At 41.5% G+C, this 24,220-nt stretch overlaps 1 protein-coding gene across 8 annotated transcripts in view; it reads right to left on the reverse strand.

Annotated features, from left to right (window-relative positions):
- Positions 1 to 24,220, reverse strand: part of SMARCAD1 (SWI/SNF-related, matrix-associated actin-dependent regulator of chromatin, subfamily a, containing DEAD/H box 1) — a 154,129-nt gene that overhangs the window by 49,728 nt on the left and 80,181 nt on the right. For all 8 annotated transcript variants that reach the window (XM_056567520.1, XM_056567511.1, XM_056567485.1 and 5 more), the window contains 3 exons: positions 23,752 to 23,852; positions 18,503 to 18,604; positions 8,959 to 9,043 (listed from right to left, as the gene is read on the reverse strand). In XM_056567520.1, coding sequence (XP_056423495.1) covers positions 8,959 to 9,043; positions 18,503 to 18,604; positions 23,752 to 23,852 — 288 coding nt within the window. The remainder of the gene's footprint in view (positions 1 to 8,958; positions 9,044 to 18,502; positions 18,605 to 23,751; positions 23,853 to 24,220) is intronic.

The raw sequence follows: 24,220 nt of genomic DNA on the forward strand, positions 1-24,220 counted from the left end.
AAAATGTTTTGTAGTGATTCTCCTCATGTGTAATAACTAATAAAAATACATTTATTTGTTCTACAGAAACAAAATATTAAAATCCATGTAGTGGAGTTGGCACTGTAATTGGGTGTTATCGGTCTGTACATCACCACAAGGGCACTAAAACAGTATGGACATGATGGAGTTGGACAGGCCCCATTTATATGGGCACTTGGAGACAAAACACTATGGCTTCAATAACATTTCTCGTAACACGGTGCTGTCCCTAAAATCACAAGTTAATACGTTATTCCCTCTCTTTTTTTGCCCAGTGGGAGGAACTATGCTTCAACTTAAGCTCAACCACTGTAGGAGATTACTCCAGTCCTATTGGTCTGAACAGAGAAACAGATGTCTCATTGATCTGAAAGAAAGCTATCTGCAGAGATCCCACCATCACACAAATATACTCCTATGCTTACATTTGCCTGGGTAGAATAGAAGCATTTAAGAAAGTGTAGAGGAATACGGTAGTTAGTATACAAGAAAATATACTAAAAGGTTTTAGCTACCTCTTAATATGGAATTTGCTGCACACTAGTAAAATCATCAGTTTATTTTAGCAAGCAGACATCAGCTTAAAAAAACATTAACAACACTATTTTAGGATTAATAAATATATGTTTTATTTTAAGTACCACTGCATTGAAAAGCATAAACTCCTCTAAAGCAGTGGACCTAAAAGTTTATGCTTTCTCACTCCTGTTTTTCACACAGACTATACCTTCTGCAATGAGAAGTATTACAATGATGTAAGAGCAACATAAGGATTAAAGGGGTTTTCTTGATACAAGTAAATAAGCTAGAACCATTGTATAATTCGGTTTTACTTTAGGGAGGGTTGGTAACAGCACATATGTTATTGTGTTACATGCATTACAGCATTAAGCAAAATTTACAATCATTTATAATGTTTTTTTCAAATGTTTGTACACAGTATTTATTAGAGGATTCCCATTTTAATACTAAATGAATAGATGGGAAATAGAGGATTCATTTACCACTGTATAGTGATTCCTGAACAGTTTCTTCATGGATACGGAGGGCCTTACATTTAGAATACAGACTCTGCGGCTAGGTTTACATTAGCCTGATCCCAACATATTTTTACTTCCATATTATGGCCGTGAGTCGCAGACAGACTGTTGTATAAAACAAACAGTGCCCCACAAACCCCAATGGCTTATAATGTTACCACTGTGGTGTTCATCATTCTGGTGGGAACAGTGCTGCATGCTGCGCAATTCTTTCCATCAAATATGGTGGAACCTGTGACTGTGTCCGGTGCAGACATGAGCAGTAAAATCTTTGTGCTCTGAAAGCTTGAAATTTTAGTACTTCTAATCAGACACAAGTATTTTACAGTGGGGCAAAAAAGTATTTAGTCAGCCACCAATTGTACAAGTTCTCCCACTTAAAAAGATGAGAGGCCTGTAATTCATCATAGGTATACCTCAACTATGAGAGACATAATGAGAAAACAAATCCATAAAATCACATTGCAAATAAATTCTTTAAAAATCAGACAATGTGATTTTATGGATTTTTGTTTCTCGTTCTGTCTCTCATAGTTGAGGTATACCTATGATGAAAACTACAGGCCACTCATCTTTTTAAGTGGGAGAACTTGCACAATTGGTGGCTGACTAAATACTTTTTTTGCCCCACTGTATATTACCATACTTAATTTTTTTTGTACCAACCCAATAGACTTTTTGCTTAAAATTTTTCACCCATTTCAAGACCTCTGCTTGCTGTCAGCAAATAAAAAATAAACAAACCCCGTTTGAGGCTGAAAAGCATACAGACCCAATACTTTTCACAGCTGAGAGTTTGCTACAATTGTGTCCACCCTAAGCAATCCTATGAGGGTATGTTCACCCTGCGGAATTCTGCGAGTGAAATTCCGCACAGCGAACGTTAGCATCTGTGTGAATGGCTCTTCCGAGAGACCCGTTCACACTGGGGAATTTCTGCGAAATTCCGCTGCTGAAATTGTTCACCGCAAAGTAAGAACATGTTCATTCTTTGCGTGGAATTCCGTGAGCACTGCATAGCCGTCAATGGTGACGGCGCAGTGCCGCGCGGTGCTACTGCCGCCACTGACTGCAAGACAATCTCTGCTCGCTGAATTCTGCGAGCGGAGATTCAGCTACAAATCCGTAGTGTGAACATACCCTGAGAGCTCAATTGCAGACAAAATGTTTATAATAATTGGAGAGAGTAAGTTGTGTAAACAAGAATGTTCTCTGAAAGCAGAGATCTAGAAAGAGGAAAAACTAAAAACACAACGGGGCAGAGGTTTTCCCAAGAATACTGACAGACTAGCCTCCAGACATTTTTTTTAAGGTCCCCACCAATCAGTTGTTCGATAGGCGAGTGCAGTGGCCCGTTTGTTTACATGGGTCCATACACTTGCATATCTTGGACTTAGTAAAGTGCAGTTTAAAGCTTTCACATAATGCACTGCATAGCTGCTACCAAGTGTACAGCAATACTGGAGAATGAAGCAGTGTTAACAAAGGCTGCTGCACTACCCAGTGTGAATGGCCCCTACAAACAGCTGAATAGCAGTGGTGGAGTCTCTCAGCCGTACACAGACCTGAAATTGATGACCTTATGTCTGAAAACTCCTTTAGGACTAGTTTTTTCACTTACCAGTCATAATTATAAGTATGTTGGCGTAAAATGCACTAAATCTATTAAGACGTGTATGTCTGAAATTTGGTGCCTCATGGACTGTCATCAGTCATTTGGTGCCTCATGGAAATCTGTCATCAGTGTCACCTGCACTAACCTTTCGTTACAGACAGGTAGTGCAGGCGACACTGATGAGAACCATACTTTCCTGGTCTCGTTCAATGCTCTGGTTCTTCAGCAATCTTCCGCCGTATCGTCTGTTCCAGGACAGACTTGGAGCATGGGTGAAGCTTAGGGAAGTCACCACTGCAGTGAAGCAGCAGCGACGTCACTAAGATCCACTGATGCTCCAAGTCTGCCTCAGAAAGGAAGATACAGGGAAAAGATTGTGGGAGAACCAGAGCACAGAACGGGACCAGGTAAGTATCGTTGTTATCCTTACACCAGGTAAGTATCATTGCACTACCTGTCTGTAACGAAAGGTTAGTGCAGGTGACACTGCTGACAGATTTCCTTTAAAAAGGAATCTCATCTGTATTTGATGCTAAAAGCTGCAGACACAATTGAATAGCTATTCGTGTATATAAGCAAACAGTACCTTTCCCGATGGTGGATGCTAAATTCTCTTTTTATTTCTTAATCAACTGTCAAGGAGGCGGGGCCAAGCTGCTTAAAGGGGTACTTTGGTGGATTTTTTTTTTTTTTTTAATCCACTGGTGCCAGAAAGTTAAACAGATTTGTAAATTACTTCTATTAAAAATCTTTACCCTTCCAGTACTTATTAGCAAACCTAATGCCCGTATCAGGAACTGTTCAGAGAAGGAGGAAAATCCCCATAGCAAACCTATGCTGCTCTGGACAGTTCCTTACACGGACAGAGGTGTCAGCAGAGAGCACTGTTGACAAGACAAAAAAGAAATTAAAAAAGAAAACAATTTCCTCTGTAGCATACAGCTGCTACTAAGTACCAAAAGGATTGAGATTTTTTAATAGAAGTAATTTACAACTTTCTGGTACCAGCTCATTTAAAAATAAATAAAAGTTTTCCACCGGAGTACCCCTTTAAGTGCCACAGCATGGCAAGCCTTCTTGTTCCCAGCACATCCCTGACAGGTGTCCAGAGCCTAGCGCAAGTAGGAGGCTGATATGTGAGGGCAAGTAAACAGGTATGCAAGGCTGTGGCACTTGAGCACTTCAGCCCCACCACCTTGACATTTGGCATTCACCATCAGCTTCAGTAACAGTAGTTTGCTTTTATACTCCACCAACTATCCAACAATAAATCCAAAAATAAATTGCCCTTATAGCATATCAGAAATGTTAAAGGGATTTTGTCATTCGTGTCACTCGCAACAACCTGTGCTGGTAGAGCGTGTGAAACTGGTGATAATTATACTTACCTATCCCAAATCCGTGGTCCAGTTTGCCTGTAATCTTCCTTATTTGGACAGCAGCCAGGCTGAGTAAGGAAGCAGCAGTGGTGACGATCGTGATCTACTGGAGTGCTGCCCGTGCACCAAGCCTGCCACCCGAATGAGGATGACAACGGGTAAACGGGGCCACGGATCGGAGCTAGGTAAGTATCGTTATGATCAGTATGACCTGCTCTACCAACAAATTAGTGCTGGTGACACTGATGGCATACATTTACTATGCATTTTTTTTTTCACTTAACACAAGAAAGGGTCATAAATCCTTGCAATTCTGAGGGCTTTTTACTGGATCTGAGTAACCAAAAATGATATCAAGAGAAAAACAACTTAAACTCTAAATGTTTTTCACCATTAAAAAAAGATGGGATAGGTCAAACAGCTGATTGACAGGGTTTCTGGGTGTTGGCACCCCACCAATCAGCTGCTTTGCACAACTTTGACAGCTGGACATAAATATTTTACGAGAGCCAGAAGTGTAGGCTCCATACATTGGCCTTACTTTATCAATGTGCTTGAAACAAACTAACAAGCAATCACAGCTCAGCGTTCATTTTCCCAGAGATCGTTAATATATAAAAGCTGAGCTGTGATTGTTTGTTGTTGGAAAACCTGACAGTTTTGGTTTCTGACAGATTTATAAATCTGGGCCATTGTGTAATGTGGCACCAGGATACCGCAGGGACCCTCACACTGGAGGGAAATGGGGGTTCTGCTGCAGTAACCTCTGGCCACCACTACAAAGACCATGAAGCCAAGGCTTTCAAGTTTCTGGCGATTAGTGGGGTAGCCAGGTGTTAGCACTTTGCTGGTCAGCTGTTGATGGCCTATCCTTGGAAAGGGAACTTAGCTCCTTACCAAGTATGCTGCATATAATTGCTTGGGGGATAAATATAACCATTGCTTTAGTGATGTTGTAACTTTCTGTAAAAATCAATATGGCACTTTCATAACTACAGCAATCAGCTAAATGAAAGGTATTCTTATCTGAAATCCTCTAATATTTACTTGGGGGTTATCCAGCAGGAGGGGCTTTTATTTGTTTTTGCTTACCTAACCCCTAAAGGACCAAGCCCATTTTGACCTTAAAAAAGGGGTACTCTGGCCCTAGACATCTTATCCCCTATCCAAAGGATAGGGGATAAGATTTCTGATCTCCCTGCTGCACAGACTTGTCATCAGCCTCACGAAGATCGCTCAGTGTCTGACGACTCACGATACAGGGGCCAGAGTATCGTGACGTCACGGCTCCACCCCCTCGTGACATCATGCCCTGCCCCCTCAATGCAAGCCTATGGAGGGGGCGTGATGGCTGCCACGTCCCCTCCCATAGGCTTGCATTGAGGGGGTGGGGTGTGATGTCACGCGGGACCCCCGTGATCAGACATCTTATCCCCTATCCTTTGGAAAATACAAATGAAAACCACAATTTAGCAAATTTTGGAAGGTTTCTTTTTTACGCTGTACACTTAACAGTAAAAAAATAAAAAATCACAACATGTTTTCTTTATTCTGTGGGTAACAGGTTTAAAAACACAAAAATGGCCCAGTTTTTGCATTTTTAAACCTGTTATCTACATGATTCTGTGTTAAGCCTTATTCACATTGAAAAAGAGGTTACACCTCGGAACGCGTCTGTTCACCGACTATTAAAGTTACCTTTTACTAAACACCTGCTTGGAATAACTTTACTGATGTAGATTGCGCCAGGTACCCGGCAATTTTTACCTTTCTACCTACTCTGCATTCATCGGTCCGGATCATCCGAGACGCCAATCACCGGGAGGCAGCACCACCTATAAGGATAATCCTATATGCTTGATAAGTTGTTGTGTCTTGCCATACACAACAAGAGAAGGTGAGGAAACCAATTTAATGCACATTGTTTTGCATCACCCTACCTGACAATACTACTCTATGGGAAGCTCTGCGCTCTTTTGTTTTTTGTCTATATAGTTTTCACTACATGCTGCTCTGAACACACAGCCTAGAGCAGTTGAATGTGAGATGGGGTGAGACCGATCGCCCCCGCCCCTCCCCCCCCCCCCCCCCCCCAGCTCTGTGCACTGAACTCTACAGTGTGTCAGATCTGCCCAGCAGCTGCAAAAGGGAGCTGAAATATCCAGCACAATATTTAGCCCTATGCACTGAAGGAATCATGACTCTACAGGTGTTTTTCCCAACCAGGGTGCCTCCAGCTGTTACAAAACTACAACACTCTACATGCCTGAACTGCCTTTGGAGTTTTGTAACAGCTGGATGCGCCTTAGTTGGGAAACCAAGCTCTACAGTCTGGCTAAGCTCAAAGGGAAAGGGAACTAAAAATATTCAGCTCTATACAATGTGCTGAGTGGAGGTCCCGCCTGCATTTCCAGACTTTTGTCTCTGCTATGCTGCTGCAGGAGACAATCTGCTAGCAGGACCAGAAAGATCTCTGGTGGCCAAACTTTTAGGGGTTAATTTAACACAAAGTTACAGAACATTATTGAAAAGTATATTTGAAAAGTAATTCAAATAGGCTAAACTATAACATTAAATGTCTTTAATGGTGACAAGTACCATTTAAAGATAGAAAAATAAAATACATTTCACTGCAATTTTTAAAAGAGGAAAAGTTGTGTTTATCATCTTCTGATCAATGTTCATAAAAAAAATGCATATACCAATGTTTAACAATCAGTGCCACATGTTAGGTTTAATTTATTAAAATAAGATTCAAAATTAATATTGTGTGCATGTGTATATCTATAAGCAAACCATTTTTTCATTTAAATTAGGTGGATCCAGACAATTTTATAGAGCAAATATTATATATATATATATATTTTTTTTTTTAAACTTCTAATATTAAGCTCCTAAATCCTAGGGAACAGCCTAGGAAGTAAGCATTACACGGTATTCGCGTTAATCTAAATGTGCCCATAGTGTATATTGCAGAGAGGCAATGGGTCTTTAAAAATAGTTTGAGACTTTTTTTTTTGTTATCAAAATAAAAGGGGTTGACTGGGAAGCAGAAAAAGTATTACCCTTCCCTCATCTTGAAGTATACCTCCTGATAGGAAAATAAGCAGGTGCCACATCATGTAATCTCATTTGTCCGAAACCATGCCCTGCATGCAATTCCCATTAGTTACAAGATGTTGTGGCAAAATCCTGCAGCTATTAGAGATTGCATGCTGGTGTGGTTAAGCCTGAAAGTAATAATCACAATATGGTACCCTGGTATGTATAATTCAGAGACGAGTGCAGAGCATACTGTAAGGGGAGTGCCAAGGAGCTGAAAAGGCAATACCTTTTATGTTACCCAGACAACCGCTTTAAAAAGGAAAACGGGTTGTTTACCCACACTAAACCCAATATACAGTGATACCCCTCAACTTACAATGGCATAGACATACAATAGTTTCAACATACAATGATCTTTTCTGGACCATTGTAACTTGAAACCAGACTCCACATACAATGTACAGACCGTCCAGATCTGAGAAACATGTCAATGGCTGGAAGAACTGACCAATCAGAATGGGCATTCACTGGTAAAACACCTGTATTACTAAAATGTATGCACTGAATTCCTGTCTGGTAGCGCCCCCTACAGTACAGGGAGGTATTACATGTTCCTTACTATTTACCTGTGTCACGGTTAGCTGCTCTTTTGGACACCAGGTGAGGGCGGCTCCATTTAACTTTTTTAGGACATTGTGTGAACTGTACAGGACTCTGAAGAAGCTCCTGTTCTCTACATAGACCGTGATTTACAGCGCCCATCAGATCTTTATTACTTTTATATGTAAGGACTTGCTTTATTTTAGTTATCTACTTATTTTTCTTTAATCCTCAATTATTCCTATTTTTGGGTGACATTTTGGTGGCTTCAGAACCAATTACCAGGTTTCCATAGAGTTATGGTCTCAACATACAATGGTCTTTCTGGAACCAATAAATATTGTAACTTGAGGGACCACTGTACTGGGTTATAGTGCGGGTGAACAGTATTAAAAAGCAGGGTTACTTAAGTGATTAAGGTATTGCCAGCGTTATAGGTCTGTATCCTTCTTAGTCCTATTACGCAGCTCAGCGCAATGGAGCTAGCTTGCTGCACTCCCTTGCCTCCCCAATATTCCCCCTCTGGTCTGTCTCCATAATGAATATTCAAAAAGTATTAACTCTCACATTACTAGGACATGAAACCATGCACTCTGCTCCGAGCAGAGTGCAGGCAGGCTTTCATGTCCTAGTGATGTGAGAGTAATTACTTTTGACTATTCATTATGGGGGCGGGCCAGAGAAGGGAATATTGAGGAGGCAGGGGAGAGCGGCGAGCCTGCTCCCCATCTCCATTGCACTCAGCTGCGCAATAAAACTAGAAGAATACAAACCTATAACACTTGTGATAAATTAATTCATTCAAGTAAAACCGCATTTTAATGGTGTTCACCTGCACTATAACCCAGTATATAGGGTTTAGTGCGAGTGAACAACCTGTCAGATTCACATTCACTTTATATAGTCACACACCCAATAAATCCCCCACTGTGTCAAGAGGTGCTACTCCAGTACTCTACAACAGCTTTGTTTACATGGCTGCAGCGATGATGCATCTGCATATTCACATTACCATTGCAGTCAATTACTGGCCAGAATACACACCATCAGACGTAAGTATACAAGCAATTCAGCTCTGGGAACTCACAGATAGCTTTTTTCCTTTTCTAGTAAACCCTTTTTTATAAGACAAACCTGTGCTGTCAAAATGGTTTTTTTTCTTTCCTTTATCCTGATTGGTTAACAAAAAGTATCCCTTAGTTAATTCTTTGCTACTATAGTATTTAAAAAATAAAATTTTAAACATGATTTTGGTTACCTTGCTCATCTTCTGCAAACAACTTAAGTGCCTCAAGTGCTTCATGAAAAGACCAGTCATGTTCTTGAAGTACTTCTCTAAGTTCCTAACCAAAAAGAACAGTTGCATAATCATAATCCAATTAGTTCAAGATGAGGAAAGAAAACAATTCTCACTAAAATCACTTTGCTCATTAACAGACATTTCTCATTGTGTACACAAAGAATGACAAAAAGGCTTTATGACAATCTAACTATTAGAGGGCAATGATTAACCAGGGTGAAATTCTCAAAAAAAAAAAAAAAAAGTCCTGGTTGGACTTATGTCTTTTTTCAACCATACTAACTATGTAACTATAAATAAAAATTTTATTTCAGGGTAAGCTATGGGGTTTCATATCAGCAGCATGTACAATTAAAGAGGTACTCCGGTGCTCCAGCATTCTGGACGTTTTGTTCAGCGCGCTCGTAGCCGGAGGCCATGATCACATCAGCTGTGACGCCCCCTCCCACAGACTTCGATTGGGGGGCGTGACGTAACTAGGGGCGAGGCCGTGGCATCACGAGCACTGCCACCGGATCATGGCGTTAGTTTAGAATGCCGGGTGCTGCAGGAGATCGCGGGCTGCCCCAGCAGAGAGACCGCCACGATCAGACATCTTATCCCCTATGCTTTAGATAGGGGATAAGGTGTTTAGCAGCGGAGAACCCGTTTAATATCGAATAAAAAAAATTTAAAAAAGGGAGACTGTGTTTTCACTTGCCAATTAATTTAGAAAACCACCCACTGCAGTTTTTAAGCCAAAGCCAGATTTGGATTCAAAAGCATTGGAATGCTGGATCCATTTGTGGCTGCCATGTGGAAACAGACGGAATCTGTTAATATATCAATAGTATCGTATATCGTATAGTATTTTACGCTAACGTGTGAACATACCGTTAGCGTAAAAATTCTGATGAAGCTCCCAGCTGAATTTGCAATGGGGTGGGTATGTATGGTTATGGCACCACACATCTAATGCATAGTCCTCTATCCATAGGATTTTTTTCAGCATTGTCTTAATTTTGTTACCATTTGATTTGGGTATTTGTAGTACACTTGTTATCTGCCTTCCTCTATGAGCCGTTTGGTAACTCGGTCTTCTATACATGTTTACATATTAATACTGTGGTCTAATAACTTATTTACCTCGCTACCTACCGTCCAGTACGTGTTCTGGTGTCCATGTATATTTTTTATGTGTTTTTCTCTTTTTAATATATGAGTACTTAAACTCTTAAAGGGGTACTCCGCCCCTAGACATCTTATCCCCTATCTTTGGATAAGCGGTCCCCCGCAATCTCTCCTGCAGCCCCCCCCGAGTCATCAGCTATAATGGAGCTAAGTTTGCTCCATGGCTGATGACTCAGGATACAGGGACCAGCGGTTTATGATGTCATGGCTCCGCCCCCTCGTGATGTCACACCCCACCCCCTTAATGCAAGTCTATCAGAGGCCTCTATCGCTCTGACCTCTATCACTTTATGCATTAATAACTCTGGGATGCGTTTACTTATAAATTTTAAGGCAAAACAAGACTCTTCGTATTATGTTTAAAACTTCTTTTATTGAAACTCCGCAGCAAATAGATATTGTATGTAATCAAAATTTTTTTTTTACATATAAAGGTGTATATGAATGTGCAACCTAGGATGTAACCTAGTATGGTGTCACATAGTCATAGCCAATCAGGTAGCATCAGAGGTGATATAGGTAACCGACTCCCAGGTATCATCCTTCTTTGCTGCTCAGCAGTGTGTCAAGATAAGTTTGTTATTTCTCTCCATCTCTATACTATTCTATCTTATCAAAAATGTCTGAGGACAAAGCAAATATTACAGAAAATCTCTCCCAAGATAATTTACAGTCTATAGTGGATGCTTCAGTATCCACATCCATACATTCTGCGGTACAATCCGCAGTTTCTGCATTACAAATCTCTATTGAAAAATCTGTTAATATGGCAATAGCTCACTAACCCAGCGGCTACTGGACCCTTACCTCCCCTCATTCCAACAGACCAATTTAGGTCTCGGGAGGAATCTGTTTCCCAACTTGCTAAGGGACTTAAGGGGTCAGGTAAGGCAAAATTCAAGAAGCGCCATACATCTGACACCCCATACTCCTCTAAAAGTGGTAAGCAAACCCAACGCCAAGATACTTCTCAATCTCATATTGTGGAGCCTAGATAGATCTCCACAAGTAATGGCTCTCAGGCCACGAAATTCACCCTCAGCCCATGAGGAAGCTCAACCAATAGGGCTAAGAAATCTAGCTTCAGAGCTAAACCTGACTCCTACAGAGTTTCTTCCTCTGATGAGTCAGCTGACTAATATTGAGGATGTGGATGAAATCCTTTATATCTCAGAGGAAAGTAATTCAGATCATGATGACCCTGGCAGTCAGCAAGACACTATGTTGACTGAATCTGGAAATACCCATTTTGACCCAGCCTCAATATGCCAACCCCAAATTTCTCCCATTGTTGTATCCTCCTGCGCATGGACAACATTTCTGCTGTCCAATACCTCAATCATTTAGGAGGTACGAAATCCAAAATTCTTGCAGATTTTGTCAAAGATTTTTGGCATTTCTGTCTAGACAGGAATATCGTCCTGAAGGCAGAATATCTTCCGGGAATTTCCAATTCAGTGGCGGACTGGTACTCTTGCTACCTTACGGATTCCAGTGATTGGAATTAGAGATGAGCGAACTTGCAGTAAATTCGATTTGTCACTAACTTCTCGGCTCGGCAGTTGATGACTTTTCCTGCATTAATGAGTTCAGCTTTCAGGTGCTCCCGTGGGCTGGAAAAGGTGGATACAGTCCTAGGAGACTCTTTCCTAGGAATGTATCCACCTTTTCCAGCCCACCAGAGCACATGAAAGCTGAACTCATTTATGCAGGATAAGTCATCAACTGCCGAGACGAGAAGTTCGCGACGAATCGAATTTACTGTAAGTTCGCTCATCTCTAATTGGAATCTTCATCCTCCGATTTTTCAGTCAATCAATTCTTTATGGGGTCCCCTTCATCTAGATCTTTTTGCTTTTTGCCTCAACACTCAATTACCTCTGTTTTTCAGTTGGCGACCGGACCCAGAAGCTTTGGGTGTGGACACCTTCCTACAATTTTGGCCCCAGAAGACACTATAATCATTTCCTCCTTTCAATCTCATTCCTCGGGTTCTGTTCCAAACTTCGATTCAGAAATCCACTCTGGTTCTCATCACTCCGTTGTGGCCAACTCAATCGTGGTTTCCCCAAGTTTCACATCTTCTTTTAGACCTTCCTTGTCTTCTTCCTTACACGCAGAATCTCCTCCTAGATCCTCAAGGGAATTACCATCCTCTGATACTTTCGGGCCAACTACCTCTGGTCGCCAAGAACTGACCTCCAATTTTCAAAATCAACTCAGGACATTTTTCTGATGCATGGGCCCCGGGTACCAGATCAGCTTACAGATCAACCTGGGGACTTTGGTCTCATTGGTGCGATCAACGACATTTGGATCCCTTATGAGTACCTTTCTCTCACACTCTCTTAAATTTCTTGTCAGCTTCTTTTGATGCTGGTAAAGCCTACAGAACCATTAACCTTTATCGTTCAGCAATTTCCTCTAAACACCTTGCTATAGATGCCATTCCTGTTGGTAGACATCCTTTAGTCTTAAATACTGAAAGGTATTCATTTTCGCAGACCCCCTTTACCTAAATACACTTCCACATGGAATGTTAATATTGTACTTGACATGTTCGTTTCCTGGAAAGATGATGATGATTCTTTATCATTGAAGCTTCTTTCTATAAATCGAAAATTTGTCCGGAATTGAAGGCCACATGTGTTTACAAAGCCCCCCGTGGTGCCAGAACAGTGGACCCCCCCACATGTGACCCCATTTTGGAAACTACTCCCCTCACAGAATTTAAAAAGGGGTGCAGTGAGCAGTTACACCCCACTGGCGTTTTTGGAACAGTGGGCTGTGCAAATGAAAAATTACATTTTTCATTTTCACGGACCACTGTTCCAAAAATCTGTCAGAGACCTGTGGGGCGTAAATGCTCACTGTACCCCTTATTACATTCCGTGAGAGGTGTAGTTTCTAAAACGGGGTCACATGGGGGGGCATTGTTCTGTCACTATGGGGGCTTTGTAAAAACACGTGGCCTTCAATTACGGACAAATTTTCTCTCTAAACGCCCAATGGCGCTCCTTCTCTTCTGAGCATTGTAGTTCACCAGCAGAGCACTTTACATCCACATATGCGGTATGTTCTTACTTATGTTTCCCTTGTGAAAATGAAAAATTTAAGGTAACCAGCATTTTAGTGAAAAAAAAAAATGTTTTCTTCATTTTCCCATCCAACTTTAACGAAAATTCGTCAAACACCTGTGGGGTGTTAAGGCTCACTATACCCCTTGTTACCTTCCGTGAGGGGTGTAGTTTCTAAAATACGTGGGTATTTTTTTGTGTTTATGTCAGAACTGCTGTAAAATCAGCCACCCCTGTGCAAATCACCAATTTAGGCCTCAAATGTACATGGTGCGCTCTCATTCCTGAGCCTTGTTGTGCGTCCACAGAGCATTTTACGTCCACATATGGGGTATTTCCGTACTCAGGAGACATTGCGTTACAATTTTTGGGGGTCTTTTTTTCCTTTTACCTCTTGTGAAAATAAAAAGTATGGGGCAACACCAGCATGTTAGAGTAACATTTTTTTTTTTTTTTACACTAACAGGCTGGTGTAGACCCCAACTTTTCCTTTTCATAAGGGGTAAAAGGAGAAAAAGCCCCCAAAATTTGTTAGGAAATTTCTCCCGAGTACGGAAATACCTCATGTGGCCCTAAACCGTTTCCTTGAAATACTACAGGGCTCCGAAGTGAGAGAGCACCATGCGCATTTGAGGACTAAATTAGGGATTGCATAGGGGTGGACATTGGGAATCACTGGTGTAGAATACCCCTAACAGGGTTTCTCCAGCTGTTGCTAAACTCCCAGCATACCTGGACAGTCAGTGGCTGTCCAGAAATGCTGGCAGTTGTTTTGCAACCACTGGAGGCTCCATTTTAGAAACACTGCCGTATCATACGTTTTCATTTTTTATTGTTGGGGGGGACACAGTGTAAGGGGTGTATATGTAGTGTTTTACCCTTTATTTTGTGTTAGTGTAGTGTTTTTTAGGGTACATTCGCACTGGCGGGGGTTTACGGTGAGTTTCCCACTAGGAGTTTGCACTGCGGCGGAAAATTTGCAGCTCAAACTTGAAGCAGGAAACTTACTGTAAACCTGCCCGTGTGAATGTACCCTGTACATTCACATGGGGGGGGGGGGGGGGGGGGGAACCTCCAGCTGTTGCAAAACTACAACTCCCAGCATGCACTGACAGACCGTACATGCTGGGAGTTGTAGTTTTGCAAAAGCTGGAGGCACACTTGTTGGAAAACCTTCAGTTAGGTTCTGTTACCCAACTCAGTATTTTCCAACCTGTGTGCCTCCAGCTGTTGCAAAACTACAACTCCCAGCATGTACTGATCGCCGAAGGGTATGCTGGGAGATGTAATTATGCAACAGCTGGAGGTACGCAACTACAACTCCCAGCATGCCGAGACAGCTGTTTGGGCATGCTGGGTGTTACAGTTTTGCAACATCTGAAGGGCCACAGTTTAGAAACCACTGCACAGTGATCTTCAAACTGTAGCCCTCCAGCTGTTGCAAAACTACAAATCCCAGCATGCCCAAACAGCAAACAGCTGTCTGGGCATGCTGGGAGTTGTAGTTTTGCAACATCTGGAGGGCTACAGTTTAGAGACCACTGTATAGTGGTCTCAGACTGCAGCCCTCCAGATGTTGCTAGGAAACTCACCGGCTGCCGCCGATCATCACCCGCTGCCGCCGGTTTCCCCGTTCTGCCCGGCCTATAGTAGGTGGCAGAGCGGGGAAACCGAAAGTTAACCCCCCCCCCCCCCCGCCCCCAATCTGCTATTGGTCGTCGCTTCTAGATAGGAGGGGTGGCACTCTTATCCCTTCAGGGGGATCGTGGGTGTCTTGGACAACCCCGATCCCCCTTATTTTCCGGGTCAACAGAGACGAGTGTGACCCGGAATAGGTGCAAATCGCCGGTGTGAATTCATGCCAACATGGGGGGGGGGGGGGGGTGGTCATGGGATGGGGTGCTCAGGACCCCCCCTGGGCATTAGCACGGGATGACTGCTGAATGATTTCAGCAGGCATCCCGTTCCGATCACCGCCCGGCGAGCTGCGGTGATCGGAAATGGGGAGGGCGTACAGGTACACCCTCCGCCCTTAAGTGACGGGACGCATATACCCTCCGTGCCCAACAAGTTAAGTGGCAGGGAGTGAAGTCACGAGGGGCAAAGCCACGATGTCACAAAACGCCGGCCCCTGTATTGTGAGTCATCAGCCATGGAGCAAACTTAGCTCCATTAGAGCTAATTACTTGGGGGGCTGCAGGAGAGATCGCGGGGGTCCCTCAGCAGCTGGACCCCCGCGATCAGACATCTTATCCCTATCCTTGGATAGGGGAAAAGATGTCTAGGGGCGGAGTACCCTTTTAAGGAAAGGAATGAAGAGAGTCCAGCTCACCTCCCGTGTCGTGCTATGCACGGACCGGTGCCCGGCCAGGCGCCCCGGATACTAGAAATGAAGAAGCAGTCCAGCACTGCAGTGAAGGCAGCTTTATTGTGTGAGGAGCAAGCATTAAAAGCACACTAGTCAGACATGTTTCAAGCGCGAACGCTCTTCCTCGGTGACATCAGTGTGAGCACAGGTGAGCCATTATATACCCAATTCAAAGGGTGGGGCAAGGTGAAACAACGCCCATGTACCTGACATCACACTGATAGACAGGGATCGAGGTATACAGGTAAAATGCACATGCAGGATACAAAATACAAAAGAAGTATATATATAAAAGTGTATCAAAATACATAAATAAAATGTATAATACCACATACCAAAAAGGCTAAAAACTAACAAAGGGTAACAGGACTAACAGGACAAAATATGGGAAATTAATAATGAAACAACAGTTCCCGTCGGATATTTAACCCTGTGGGACTGCGTGTTCCTAAAGTGAACTGCCAGAAAGCTTCTCTGTCAGCTAATTTTTTCCTGATACATCCTCCTCTAATGTTAGATTTAACAAGTTCAATAGCATAGATGGTAAAGCCACTCGTATTACCATGATGCACAGTTTGAAAGTGAGCAGATGCAGCTGATCTGTGTCTGCTCGATGTAGTGGTACTGTCATTCAAATGCTCTAACGCTCTGGTTTTTAACTTTCTGGTTGTGTAACCCACATACTTAAGTTGACAGAGTGAGCATTCTATGATGTACACCACATTGGTATAATTACAATTAATATATGACTTTATGGAAAAAGTCCTTGTGCCGTCGGCAGAGGTGAAAGTTTTTGTGGGTTTTGCATAATTACAAGTGCGGCATATTCTCTGTCCGCACTTGAAAAAACCCTTTTGGGCTAACCAGTGTGAGTGACTGGATCTTTCACTCACCACCACACTTGGCGATAGCTGATCACCAAGTGTGGGGGCTCTTTTGGACACTACTTGGCATCCCTCACTCAGAAGGGATGATAGCGTTTCATCCCACCCTTTTAAGGACCAGTGTCTTTTTTTAATTTTTGCACTTAAGCATTTTCCACCTCACCTTCTAAAAATCAGAACAATTTCAATTATGCACCTACAGACCCATATGAGGGCTTGTTTTTTGCACCACCAATTGTACTTTGTAATGGCATCAATCATTTCACCAAAAAATCAACGGTGAAACAAATAAAAAATAAAAAATCTGTGGGGCAAAAATTTGATCGATTTCATACATTTTATATAGGATATACAAAGGGACCAAAAATACACAATTTAGAACTTTGGAATTGTTTTTACGAGTACGCCATTGACTGTGTGGTCTAATTAACATTTTTATAGTTCGGACATTTACACATGCGACTGTACAACATGTGGTTGCTTAGTTTTGCTTACACAGATATCTATCTATCTATTTTTCTATATCTGTAGTGCAGGTGACACTGACGACAACTGTACTCCCCTTGTCCCGGTCCGTGGCAGGGATCTCCTGTAATCTTCTCCGGTATCTTTATTTCATAAATGTTTACTTTATTTATCAATGATATAGAGAATGGTATTAACAGCTCTGTTTCTATCCTTGCAGATGACACCAAGCTTTGTAGCACGGTACAGTCTATAGAGGATGTGTATAGGTTACAAGATGACTTGGATAGACTAGGTGTCTGGGCATCCACTTGGCCAATAAGGTTCAATGTGGATGAATGTAAAGTTATGCATCTGGGTACTAATAACTTGCATGCGTCGTATGTCTTAGGGGGGATTAAACTGGCAGAGTCACTGGTAGAGAAGGATCTGGGTGTACTTGTAGATCACAGACTTCAGAATAGCATACAATGTCAGGCTGCTGCTTCCAAGGCCGGCAGGATATTGTCATGTATAAAAAGAGGCATGGACTCGAGGGACAGGGACATAATACTCCCCCTTTATAAAGCATTGGTACGGCCTCACCTGGAATATGCTGTTCAGTTTTGGGCGTCAGCCCATAAAAGGGACACTGCGGAGTTGGAAAGGGTGCAGAGACGCGCGACTAAACTAATATGGGACATGGAACATCTTAGCTATGAAGAGCGATTAAAGGAGTTACAATTGTTTAGCCTTGAGAAGAGACGTTTAAGGGGGGATATGATAAACGTATATAGGTATATAAATGGCCCACACAAAAAATATGGAGAAAAACTGTTCCAGGTTCCAAGCCAGTGCCCAGAGTGAAGATACCGGGGAATATAACAGGAGATCCCCGCCACGGACCGGGACAAGGTAAGTACTGTTGTCATCAGTGTTACCTGCACTACCTGTCGGTACTGACTGGTTAGTGCAGGTGACACTGGTGACAGATTTCCTTTAATGGGAAAAAGGGGGCGATTCTAACTTCTGTATGGGAAAAGGTTAAATCACATTTATTAACTTTTTTTTCCCCCATAGGGGACTATTACATGCAATCCTTAGATTGCATACACTGAGCAATGCTATGCCATAACAGGCAGCATGCAATAGAGCAGATGTAATTTACTAGTAAACTTGTTGCCTGATATAGGTCAAATTTACATTTATGATTCCCCATCTGACAGAAGTGGTATATTGTTAGAAGATGCCAGTAACCAGCAGTTTCCTCCACAGTGGATAGCCACGGCAGGCAGTTTATTGAAGTAAACAGAAAAGAATGGGATGTTATTTAAAGGAAAGGTGTCTGACGATTTCCTATTTAAATCCAGATTAAGAATTTTTTATGCTTTTTTTGTCTAAATATCCATTTTACTATCTAGATTTTAAAATGGATAAAAATAATCAGGACATTTCCAGATTGGCCTGAAACTAAGCAAAGACTTCTTGTTCTGTACAGATCCCTTCCCAGCAGTCAGACCATATCCATAGTGGAGGAGGAGGAGCACATACACACTTACCTCCTTGTCCAAATCAGGAAAATGTTTCTGTAGCTTTTTGACACTAGCTTCTTGTTTTTCAAAATCATCATCATCTGAATCAGAACTTTCATCTACAGCAAACTGTACGTATAATAAAAAAAATATGTAATTCATACATTCAATCATAGCAAATGTTACTAGCTACAGAATTGTCATATGTTATAGTAAAGATTAAAAGGGAAACTGACAGCAGTGTCAACCGCACTAACCTGAATATACAGGTAGATATTGCGGGTGATGCCGATTAAAAGCTTCCCCACCCATTACAGCAGACAATTCCACCATATATATATCCCCTCTTCCTCAGCATGTCCATGAAGGGGGTGGGGTTATCAGCTGAATTGGGCAGGAGAAAGCTTTGCACATACAGCAGCAGCCTCCCAAAGCAGTTGAGAAGTAAAAACCAAATTAGCAACAAGATGAATATCTCCTGAATGGATGAACTGATTTTCACTTGTTACAACCATTTAAATTTGCATCTACCTGTATATTCAGTTCAGTGCGGGTGACCCTGCTGTCAGTTTTCTTTAAATGGTAGGTCACACACAGCAAAATAAAATGCGTATTTCCTGCAGCATATAAGCTGTGAGCGACACACAGGGCTTTCCCGCTGCAGCCCTATGCGTGCAGTGAGGCTTGGAGGCAAGCCCAGCACACCGATGTGACCAACAAGCGGGCCCGCCTCCAAATCTCCCTGCATGCACACCGCTGCAGCAGAGAAGCCATGTATGTTGCTAATAGCAAAATACACTGTATTTCCCATTGCCGGACGGATTTCATCCAGGGTGAAATACACTGCTTATACGCTATGTGTGATTAATTGGCATTAAAAAAATAAATGGAGAAAATGTAATGACATTAGTAACATTTATATTATAGACCTGTTTCATTCTCAAAACAACATGTCTGCACACTGGATCACCGTAATATATGGACATTATATGAAGAATACCTTAGACTGGAATTCAGTTCTGCAGATGTATGTACACTGATCAGCCCAATCATTAACCCCCCCTGCTTGATATTCTATGGTACCCCACCCACCACCAAATCACAGACCACTGCAGCATAGACTTCTTAACCCCTTAAAATGTATGAGTCATTTGTAAAAACTTTATGTAATGTAGATAATGACATATGTATATTTGTAATATACATTGGTTAAAAAAAAAAAAAAAAAAAGTGTATTTTTAGGTGATAATGCTGTCTTGTCTCTGCAGCTATTGCCAGTGTGTCTCTGTGAAGAGATAACAGTACAGAGACAGGGCTCTGTGCAGGCTTTTTTTTGTCAATTAGCCTGCTGTGTGAGACGGGAGCATGTCACGGAGCCTCAGTGCACAGAGCCCTGTTTGTCCCGCCCACAGTTTCTGTATTTGTCTCTACATAGAGGCACACGGAAAAGTTGACCAAACTCTTTTCACCTAAAAATATACAATTTTTAAACACATATTACAAGTATATATTTAATGTTATCTACATTAAAAAGTTTTGCAGATGATAGTGCCCATTTAAGGGCATAGCCCATTTTGGCCTTGAGGACACAACTTTTATGGTCTATTCATACGTACAGTATTCTGTGCAGATTTGATGCGCAGGATTTTCTGCTGCAGATTTCAATGTAAACTGATCACAGCTTGAAATCCTGAGCATCAAATCTGCGCAGAATACTGTGTGAATAGACCCTAAAGAGACATAACTTATTTTTTACATCCACAAAGCCATATTATGAGGGCTTTTTTTGCACAACCAATTGTTTTTTATAAGAATACCTTTCCTTTTACCATAAAATTTATTGTAGTGCAACGAAAAAAATATTTGTAGGGGAAATTGAAAGAAACAGAAATTTAGCTAATTTTGTTTTTACGCAATGCAAAAAAATTACATTCTCTTTATTCTGTGTGTCAATATGATACCCATATGTACATACTTTTGTATTATTTTACCATTATTTATCTGACCAAAATTCTGCAATTTTTGACTTTGATATTGCCATTTATTGCACTGTGTGGTCTGACACATTTCTATCATAAAGCAGTGTTGCTCTTTCCTGCATAGGCCCCACTGCAAATGAAATTTGGGTAGCAAGGAATCTATCGTTATTTTCCCATTCCAATTTTTTGGAAGTTATTAGAAACTGTATACTGGTAACTGCATGGCTTTGTAAGTTCTATTACAAATAAATATAACTTTATTAAAGCAATGCATACAGTTGGATTCTTTCCTTTTACAGAGGACTTTTAAGAAAAGAAAAGAAGTAATCTTTCTCTACTTAGTTTTGACTTACAGTGGGGCAAAAAAGTCAGCCACCAATCGTGCAAGTTCTCACACTTAAAAAGATGAGAGGCCTGTAATTTTCATCATATTTATACCTCAACTATGAGAGACATAAGAAAAAAGATCTTTAAAGAATTTATTTGCAAATTATGGTGGGAAATATGTATTTGGTCACCTACAAATGAGCAAGATTTCTGGCTCTCACAGACCTGTAACGTCGTCTTTAGGGTACGTTCACACATCCAGTATCCTGCGCAGATTTGATGCACAGGATTTGTAACTGCCGATTAGAAGCTGTGCTCAGTCATTTAGTTTACATTGAAATCTGCAGCAGAAAATCCTGTGCATCAAATATGCGTGTGAACGTACCCTTAAGAGTCTCCTCTGTCCTCCACTTGTTACCTGTATTAATGGCACCTGTTTGAACTTGTTATCAGTATAAAAAAAAAAAAAAAAAAAAAGACACCTGTCCACAACCTCAAACAGCCACACTCCAAACTCCCCTATGGCCAACACCAGAGAGCTGTCGAAGGACACCAGAAACAAAAAATTGTAGACCTGCACCAGGCTGGGAAGACTGAACCTGCAATAGGCAAGCAGCTTGGTGTGAAAAAAATCAACCGTGGGAGCAATTATTAGAAAATGGAAGACATACAAGACCACTGATAATCTCCCTTAATCTGGGGCTCCATGCAAGATCTCACACCCTGTGGTGACAAAATGATCACAAGAACTGTGAGCAAATGACCTGCAAAGTGCTGGGACCAAAGTAACAAAGGCTACCATTAGTAACACACTACGCCACCAGGGACTCAAATCATGCAGTGTCAGACGTGTCCCCCTGCTTAAGCGAGTACATATCCGGGCCAGTCTGAAGTTTGCGAGAGAGCATTTGGATGATCCAGAAGAGGATTGGGAGAATATCATATGGTCAGATGTAACCAAAGTAGAACTTTTTGGTGAAAACTCAACTCGTCGTGTTTTGAGGAAAAAGAATGCCGAGTTGCATCCTAACAACAAAATACCTACGAAGCATGGGGGTGTAAACATCATGCTTTGGGGCTGTTTTCTGCCAAGGGACCAGGATGACTGATCCGTGTAAAGGAAAAAATGAATGGAGCAACGTATGGCGAGATTTTGAGAGAAAACCTCTTTCCATCAGCAAGGTCATTGAAGATGAAACGTGGCTGGGTCTTTCAGCATGACAATGATCCCAAACACACCACCCGGGCAACGAAGCATTTCAAGGTCCTGGAGTGGCCTAGCCAGTCTCCAGATCTCAACCCCATAGAAAACCTTTGGAGGGAGTTGAAAGTCTGTGTTGCCCAGAGACCGCCCCAAAACATCACTGCTCTAGAGGAGATTTGCATGGAGGAATGGGCCAAAATACCAGCAAACAGTGAGTGAAAACCTTGTGATGACTTACAGAAAACGTTTCACCTCAGTCATTGCCAACAAAGGGTATATAACAAAGAATTGAGATGAACTTTTGATACTGACCAAATACTTATTTTCCACCATAATTTGCAAATAAATTCTTTAAAAATCAGACAATGTGATTTAATGGATTTTCTCCTTATGTCTCTCATAGTTGAGGTATACCCATGATGAAAATTACAGGCCTCTCTCATCGTTTCAAGTGGGAGAACGTGCACAATTGGTGGCTGACTAAATATTTTTTTGCCCCACTGTAGGTTTTGATAAGTCTCCCCCCATGTCATCATACAGGCCCACTTAATTATGTATGTGTCCATACAGCGTACATGACTTTCCAATGTTAACATACTATAACTGTAATAGAGCAAGACCACCTCTTTGAAAATGGTGACAGTAACAAGTCAGCCGTGTCATTTGGTCTACTGTTAACCTAATGGGTGTTGGGGTACATTCCCTGTATATGTTGGGGTACATTCCCTGCACACTACACTCCACAGCGTCCATACAACAGAACCATCTTGTATAAATGAAACCAGTTTTAACCTTCTCCGATATAGTACGATAATACAAAACTGATGATGCCATCAATTAAATGGCCTCTAAATGGAAGTCTTGGCACACATTTGAAAAAGATCTGATGGGTGAATAAAAAAAAAATAAAAAACTTTCTTCTGGATTTTAAAGGGTGCCACCTCTACTGTTGAGAGAGAGAAAAATTATCTCCAATACTGTCCCAAGTCACTGTCCCAAGATTATCAATGTTATTCACTTCCCCTTTCAGTGGTTGCAATGTCATGACTGTAGGTATAAAAATGATTGGTATATTTTAAAGAGTTGGGGTTAATGACACAATCCTAGATTCCAGCAATACCAAACCTCTGAGATTTTCAATACTGTAGTATGTCCATAGATCTAGTGAGCCAGGCAAAAGCAATCTCTTCTGCATTGAATGGTCCAGCAACCTTTTGTCTGCAAAAGTGTTCAATACATTATGATTGGTAGGAAGAGGAGTGCCGAATGAGTAGCCCCAATTAGTTAGCTACATGTAAGGCCTCATTCACATTAGGAGCCCTGTTTGCTGATACCATTAAAATGGCGGGACTTTAGTAGAATTATTTTTTTTTGCATGTAATGTTTTTTTGTGTCTAAAATATTGCAAAAAATATATAATGGAAATCCGATGGTCCTTATTCAAAGTCAATGGGACCTGTTTGTCTGATGTGACACACTCAGTCAAGCCCCTTTAAGAGCATTTGTAAGGCAGCTCCGTAATGCTGATGTAAACATAGCCTTAGAGACCATCTTACTTTTGCTGAGGGCACAGCACGAATAGAACATACTGGAAAGTAAGTAATTCATTGCCTAGTTGGTGGATTTATCACTGACTTGTCAAAGTTGTTTATTTAAACATAAGCTAGATATCTTTACTGCTGGCCCTACAACACTCAGTTCCTACTGTAAAAACACTTCCCAAACTAGTTATACTGAACAATGCAATGTGATTGACCACTACTTACAGAGTCAGATTTTTTTTTCTTTGCAACTTGTCTTCCATTACAATTTTGCTCTTTAAACTTTTGTTTGGGACTGTCTTCCAGCTTCCTTTTCCGTGATGAAGCTGAAACAAAAACAAAATTAGAAAAAACATTAAACACATCTTGTATCCCTTTGTGGAAGCATTTTTCGTTCTCATTGTCAGCCCTGAACTGCAACCCGTACACTTAACAAATCCAAGATTACAACTAAATACTAGACAACTAGACAGCAGTCACAAGAGGGGGGGGGGGGGACTACACACACACAAACACACCTTATCCAAAAGGCATGTGCTGAAGGCCTTTTTCACTGTCCACAGACTTGCAATTCACATGTACCAGTTATTCAGAGGTCAACAAAACATTCAAATTCTTCAGAAACTCTCGTTTTTCACATTGTTATATTTTATCCCAATCTGACCCTTATTGGGACCCTTTACTCAGTACTTAA

Source organism: Hyla sarda, chromosome 1 (genome assembly GCF_029499605.1).
Source record: "Hyla sarda isolate aHylSar1 chromosome 1, aHylSar1.hap1, whole genome shotgun sequence".
Lineage (NCBI taxonomy): Eukaryota > Metazoa > Chordata > Amphibia > Anura > Hylidae > Hyla > Hyla sarda.